Source organism: Penaeus japonicus, unplaced genomic scaffold (assembly GCF_977035675.1).
Source record: "Penaeus japonicus unplaced genomic scaffold, GWHDUDI00000001_assembly GWHDUDI00000033, whole genome shotgun sequence".
Lineage (NCBI taxonomy): Eukaryota > Metazoa > Arthropoda > Malacostraca > Decapoda > Penaeidae > Penaeus > Penaeus japonicus.
Genome location: NW_028234435.1, coordinates 5,598,968 through 5,605,651, shown reverse-complemented (window position 1 = coordinate 5,605,651; position 6,684 = coordinate 5,598,968). Strand labels below are relative to the sequence as shown.

The 6,684-nt window shown below is 38.5% G+C and overlaps 1 protein-coding gene across 2 annotated transcripts in view; it reads left to right on the top strand.

Moving 5' to 3' along the window:
• The first annotated feature begins 576 nt into the window (after positions 1–576).
• The window catches only part of LOC122257323 (uncharacterized), a 12,801-nt gene continuing 6,693 nt past the window's right edge, over positions 577–6,684 (top strand). The window contains exon 1 of one of the 2 annotated variants that reach the window (XM_043022553.2): positions 577–765. In XM_043022553.2, coding sequence (XP_042878487.2) covers positions 754–765 — 12 coding nt within the window. In that variant the 5' untranslated portion in view covers positions 577–753. Of the gene's footprint in view, positions 766–940; positions 1,231–6,684 lie in introns of those variants that run through there. The other variant, XM_086556794.1, reaches the window with a different exon arrangement.

The window sequence follows — 6,684 nt, the reverse complement described above, 5'->3', positions numbered from 1 at the left end:
TTGCATTTCGTTTGTGCATTATGGTTTACATGTATACTTGTGTGATGCCTTCAACTAATACTCATGAATTTATTTCAGATTTAGTTTCGTTATTTATGGACATAGATTAAAGATGAAGAAGAAAAAAATATCGTAATACCAAGTCGTACTGTTAATATGATCACTTCATGACATTCCACAAGTGCTGCAACTTCAGAGGTTCTCCTTCGTCAGCCCTTCCTGTGCAAGTTGTTCTTGGCTAGGTAATCTTTTCTTCAGCCAATCTTTGCATGGGTCCGCAGGGATCAATGTGAATGTCGTGACACTAACCTTACGTCATTCTTGAGGAAACGCAGACTACGTCGTTCTTTCAGTGTGTGAAGTTGAGGAATCGCCTTAGTCTAATTCTATTGCCTGATGCTGCAGCCATATGATGGACACTGTGAGCACCTCATGGCTAATGGTTCATCGTTAAGCATTATGTCTCGAGTCATTCTCCTCCTCGGGTAACCTTGACAGGACGGAACAGGAACTCGTCATGGAAAATCTTCTCCTTGTCGGAGCAGGTTTTGTGGGCGGAGCTTTCGTGCAATTGCGTGGCTGAGACGCGAGTTGCTGCACGTTTCGAACCAGGCGATGGCCGCGGTGTGCTCGTTGCTAGGCAACGTGTAAACACAGAGCGGCCCACCGTCGCCACACCGCCTCTATCGCCACAGTGCCACACGCCATCAAAGAGGGAGGACGCGCTTCTGTGCTCGCGTCATCACCTTCAGCATGGAGAGCAAGGTGGGTGTGGTTCAGAACCCAGGATTTGTCAGTACCTGTAAGGGAACACCTCCCGATTGCGTGGAGAGGTCAGGAAATGGCATGAGTTGCATTTTTGCAGGTGAGACAGATGTTGCTCGAGATCAGCTGATCGGGGTTTGTTGTGTCTCGTGCGTGACCCTGGCGCACGGCCAGGGCACGTGTGGGTAGACCTTACCCGTGCACTGACTGGGAAAGTACGACAGGGCAGACAGAAAACATGAATGAGAATTTTCCGTATATAGCGGATGATGCAACATTCGTTAGCCGGATAGTGGGCGGGAGGCAGACCTATATAGCATCAAGGTGACCTTAACTTAGAACCGCTGGATGATAAGGTTACCTCGGTGTTGCACTCTTCACCTCCAAAGTCACCCTCTCCCGTCCTGCCGATTTGGTTAACTTGTTCATAAAAATGTTTAGTGGGTCATCACCATTCATCAGCAAGTTAGTTTTCGTTCTTTGTTTCATAACACTTGTTTTGAAATTACGTAAGTTTCATGTACCTTGAGACTAACAACTTGAACTTTGTTCTGATGCAAGTAAGTAACATGAAGTGTCTATTGAGATCCTGTCATGCTATTATTTACTAACAGTATTATTAAAACTCAGTGATGCTGGATGGCATCTATACATGCCACGGCAAGTGTATCCTATATGAACACGGCACCCATACATACCATGACAATGGAGGCTGCATTCTGTTCTGTATAAGTTATATGTGTAGAAATTTATGGCTCTGATGAAATTAGTTGTCAAGCTACTGTTTTTCAAAGTCAGCATAAACCTAATTTTTGTGCATATTTATTGAAAAACATCAATAATCACAAACAAGGGGGAAATCAATTTGATTTTGATGTTTATTGCAAATCGACAACATCATTATTGATAAGATGGAATGGTTAGTTCATTCAGATTATATCCCAGTACCATTGGGTTAAGTGGAAGTGTGTACAATACTTCAATAATGATATCTCTGTTCCTTATGAGGGTTTTAGAGATCAGAAAAGTAGGGACTTGAATGAAAATAAAAAATATATCAGTCCACCCTAACCCATTCACGACAGGGCATATATTTGCCTAATTCTGCTCTCTCAGGTAATATAGTAAGCAAGCATAGCTTCCTGCTCAGAGAATTCTCGAGGAGTGAGGCCGTGCTGAACCTATTGGAATGTTTTTCTCCTACCCTACTTGAAGTGGTGACAAAAAGGGGTTTTCTATTTAAAAAAAAATTAAGTTGAGAAAAGTGTTCTTATACAAATGCAACCATGCTGTGTATGTAGAAATGTAATTATATACAATGTATATATTTGGGGAAACTTCATGGTGTGATAGGACGCCAGTCATCTTGTTGGAAATATTCTCATGATGTGATATTGTGTCCTCCGTCAAGCATTAAAAAGTCATTAATCAGAAAATATGGGCTAACATGACCATGTTTTTAATCAAGAAAATCAGAAAAAAAAGGTACAGACAGCATCTCATGTAAAATACCATGATAAAAAGACATTGAATTCCAGATAAAACAGGTTAGAATGAGTTTAAGTATCGTGAAATGGTATTATAATCATAGCCAGATAGGCCTTATATTCTCCTACTAGGATTGCATTTAGTAAGCTTTAGCATAAATTCAAGTGAGAAAGTGCAAACAGTCTTATGGCTTTGTTTTTCTCAGATTTAAATCCAGCAGTTTATATTGTCAAAATGACAAAAACTTTTTATGAAAATAAGAAAATAATTATGATTAATATAGAGAAAAATCATTAGTCTGAACATTTTGATATATATTAACCCATTCATGACGGGGGCATTCCAGCCTTGCAAGTTGCAATGCCGGGGCTCTCAAACGCATAGGCCTAAATCAATTAAATGATCGACGCCATATGACAGCACCAGCGAATGGGCCTTGAATGCGCTTTATCCATGGTGTACCACCCATCCAGAGAGGGTTAAAGACACTTTTATGATATTTTCAGAAACAGCATAATATAATCTCGTGTATTTTTTCCCGCATTGCATTGCTAATTTTCCACATATGCCAATGTAAAGAAACTTTGATACTGAATGGGAATTGTGTGCTTGATTAGTAATAGTTTGCATAGAATGAAATTTTCTCATTTTTCTTTTATGACATAATTGTCACAATATGAAAAAGAAAATTGTTAATTAATATGTTTAAGAATGTGTTTATGTAAGATTCCTGTGAATGTTGTGGGAGGTGGGTTCTAAAATTATTGTGCATTTTGATGACATCTACCGAGGGCCACAAGGTGTTTACCAAATTCTCACAACGTAGGTAGACCTAAAAAAGTTATGATAGAATATATGTATCTCGTTCATTGATCATTAGTAAAAGTGATCTGGTTATTATACCATTCCTTTGCCCCATGGCAGAGGAACAAATATACCAAATTTTATCTTTAAATAATTTCAGATTCTGATTCTGTGATCTTGAACTCTAACTGAAGGGAGGAAGTTTAGCATAAAAAATAGAAAGAATATATAAAAACATTTCAACTACAAAGTAAATGTGTATCTTAGTGATATATTAACAGAAATTTATAATCATTGCATTGATCTTACTTTGATAAGAAATATTACAATAACTCAACAAACATGTGCCACCTAAACCACCATATTAGATAAATAGTGAGCTTTAGATGATGAAGGTCACTCACTATTAGTTAAGTGATTTTAGTTGTTTCTCATGGTCCTGTGCTCTCGCAGTTTTTTTTCTTCTCCAAAGTGTAAAAAAACGTTTTCAGCAAACTTTGGAAGGCTATAGCTTTGCATACAACTACAAGGCATGGGACTGTCATATGATGTAGTCCACCTTAAGGAATACTGTGTAAACCAGAAAAGGTTAAATCTCTGCTGTCAAGACAGTCTTGATGGTAATTAGCATTCGGTTGATAAAAGTTGTCCACACTGCTCTTCTCCCAAGCCTTCTGTAGATCAAGGTTGATTAATTCTGTTACGAGGTTGTTTTTTTAGTGCTCAGAGTTAAGGTTAGAATGAGTTGTAAAGATGATAAATATAATGCAATGGGATAGAATGCTAAATGCAGTCCATGTAGATGACTACAGTATATTTATTGCTCATTATCAAATAATGAAAACAAGAACATTAGCTGGAGTAACTTTATGTTTTGAAGAGGTAAATAGGCTGCAATTTCTGCACTCAAAGGACAGTCATTTTACTTCCATGAATAATTAGTAAGATTGTACTTTGTATTATATACTTTAAATTTCAGTTTTGTCAGACATAGCTTGAGACTGATCCTTCTGTAAAAACTGATGTGGAAACACCTGCATTCATATTTTGTATTTTGTATTTTTTTTTTTTTTATAAATAAGCTCTTTTTTTTTATACTCATTTTGCTTATGAGCTTCTGTTAAAAAAAAATTGATAGCATAGAGTTTTTAAGTTCTGGATGCCAAAGGAGGCTCACTGCCTACATGCTCAGAATCCTGAAGCAGGAAATTCAGCCTTTGCTTTATTTGTTGATGATTTGGTAGGTCAACCTCACAGAGACAATAGGATTGGCTCTGCTTTAATGTCATAACATTTCCCTCTGCAGCTTCTCAGCTGTTATGCCTCTCACTGAATTATGATTAATATATTCGAAGCCTCCTTTCTTATACTCATTGCATGGATTGGTATGCAGTCAAGTGGCCTCTCTACTGCAGGGACAGAGCATCACTGAATTCTTGTTTATTGAGATTGACATCGTCACCTGACCATTGCTGAATAAAGAATGCACATCCTTTAGGGTTAAGTAGCTTGATACTCCTTTTTTTATATATATAAGATAAGGTTCATTCTCCTTAGGTCTGGAAGTCTCTGAGTGATCATCTCATGAATAGAATTGCAGGTTGATAAAGCAAGAAATTGAAGCAAGGCCTCAACCAAACACTGCCTAACTCATGACTTCTTCAGTATTAAGCCATTGTACACAGGGCCTATGAAATTGGTGCGGGCATACTAGACGGGAGGGATGGTGGAATGTAGAACACCCATGCTTAGCCCCACAACCGTTTTCCTGCCCAACTCCTGCTCGTTTATACATTAGAACACTGAAAATCTTCTCCACTTTTCTGTGTTTTGTCATGTGAGACTTATAGGAGGTACTGGTATGGCTATGATAATAGCCATATTTAGACAAATGATACCTGTAGTTTAGTCTACATACAGGAGAATATATGCTGTACACTCATTGTAACATCAGACATCACTATCTGTCTGCAATGGGTTATGTTCTTATTTTAGATTCTCTCTTAACCCATTGGTCGCAGTATTAAAAAAATGTTTGTGCAGTAGGATGGCTGTTTTACATGTCTGGCACAGTGCCATCCACGTCTGACTGACTCTGCCTTTGCAGCAAATCATGCCATCTGCTGCTAATGGGTTAATATACCATAGGTATTATAATGTCATTTTGAGTATGAGCTTTCTGTCATCCATTCTTGGGGATACATCAGGCAAGCTGGTTGATGTTCGAGACCATAGCTGATTGGTTTATTGGCCTCTTGGAGCTCCTTCACTCTTGCATCTGATAGAGGTGCCTATTCACCCTGCTGCCTATTTTCTTTCTACCACACACTACTCAATTCTAGGGAGAGTGTGATGGCTGAATGATGCTGATGATGGCAGTGATGATGGTTATGGTGATGATAGTGGTGATGAAGGCATTGTAATAGTGATGGTGATGGCATTTTATTTAGTAGGTCAATCCATATTTATTGATTAAAAGAATAACAATATGTTTTCATATGAATAAAAAATATAGATATCTTTGTAATACTGTAGATGTTTTTTTTGTCACTCCCAGTCTCTTAGTGTCAATGTTATTCATTATATGTATCCAGTTTGGTCCCCCCTGCAATATTATGGCTATGCATTAGAGATATTGGAGAAAGAGAAGAAATTGAAGGACAAATACCTTTGTTAGTTTTTTCTTTAAATTGTCATCATATTTCTTATAATTCATTATATAGGGGATATAATCATGGAAACATTATTATAGTTGTTGTAATCAAAATTTGATATTTTATGGAGTTGTAATATAAGTATGATCAGGTCATGTAGTGTGAGATAGATAAGCAAATTCCTTAGGTGGATTACAGATTTCTTTGAATTCTTAGTCTTACTACTTATCAAATAACAGAAAGATAAGAATGCACACAACTGAGACTTGGGTTGACAGTTTTATTAGTCCTCTTTCAAAATATATTGTATAATGCACATGCAGAAGCACAACTGCACATACATGTACATACACATGCATGTGTGTGCACATGTACATTCATGAATCTATAATTTTACAGAAGAAAGTCAAACACTGTTAATGTATATCATAACATTAATCTTGTATTTCTTAATGAGGCTGAGGAGAAAATTGTAAACAATTTAAAAGAACAAGTGTGATAATTAATTCAATTCAGTTCCCTTTGTTTAATTGGTGGTTGTTATACTCTATAATCTTTAGAATCACATATGGACTTTGTACATTGGAGTGGGAGTGGGAGTGGGAGTGGGAGTGGGAGTGGGAGTGGGAGTGGGAGAGTCTGAGGGAGAGAGAGAGAGAGAGAGAGAGAGAGAGAGAGAGAGAGAGAGAGAGAGAGAGAGAGAGAGAGAGAGAGAGAGAGAGAGAGAGAGAGAGAGCGAGCGAGAGGGCGAGCGAGAGGGCGAGCGAGAGGGAGAGCGAGAGGGAGAGCGAGAGGGAGAGCGAGAGGGAGAGGGAGTGTGAGTGTGAGTGTGAGTGTGAGTGTGAGTGTGAGTGTGAGTGTGAGTGTGAGTGTGAGTGGGAATGGGAATGGGAATGGGAATGGGAGTGGGAGTGGGAGTGGGAGTGGGAGTGGGAGTGGGAGTGGGAGTGGGAGTGGGAGTGGGAGTGGGAGT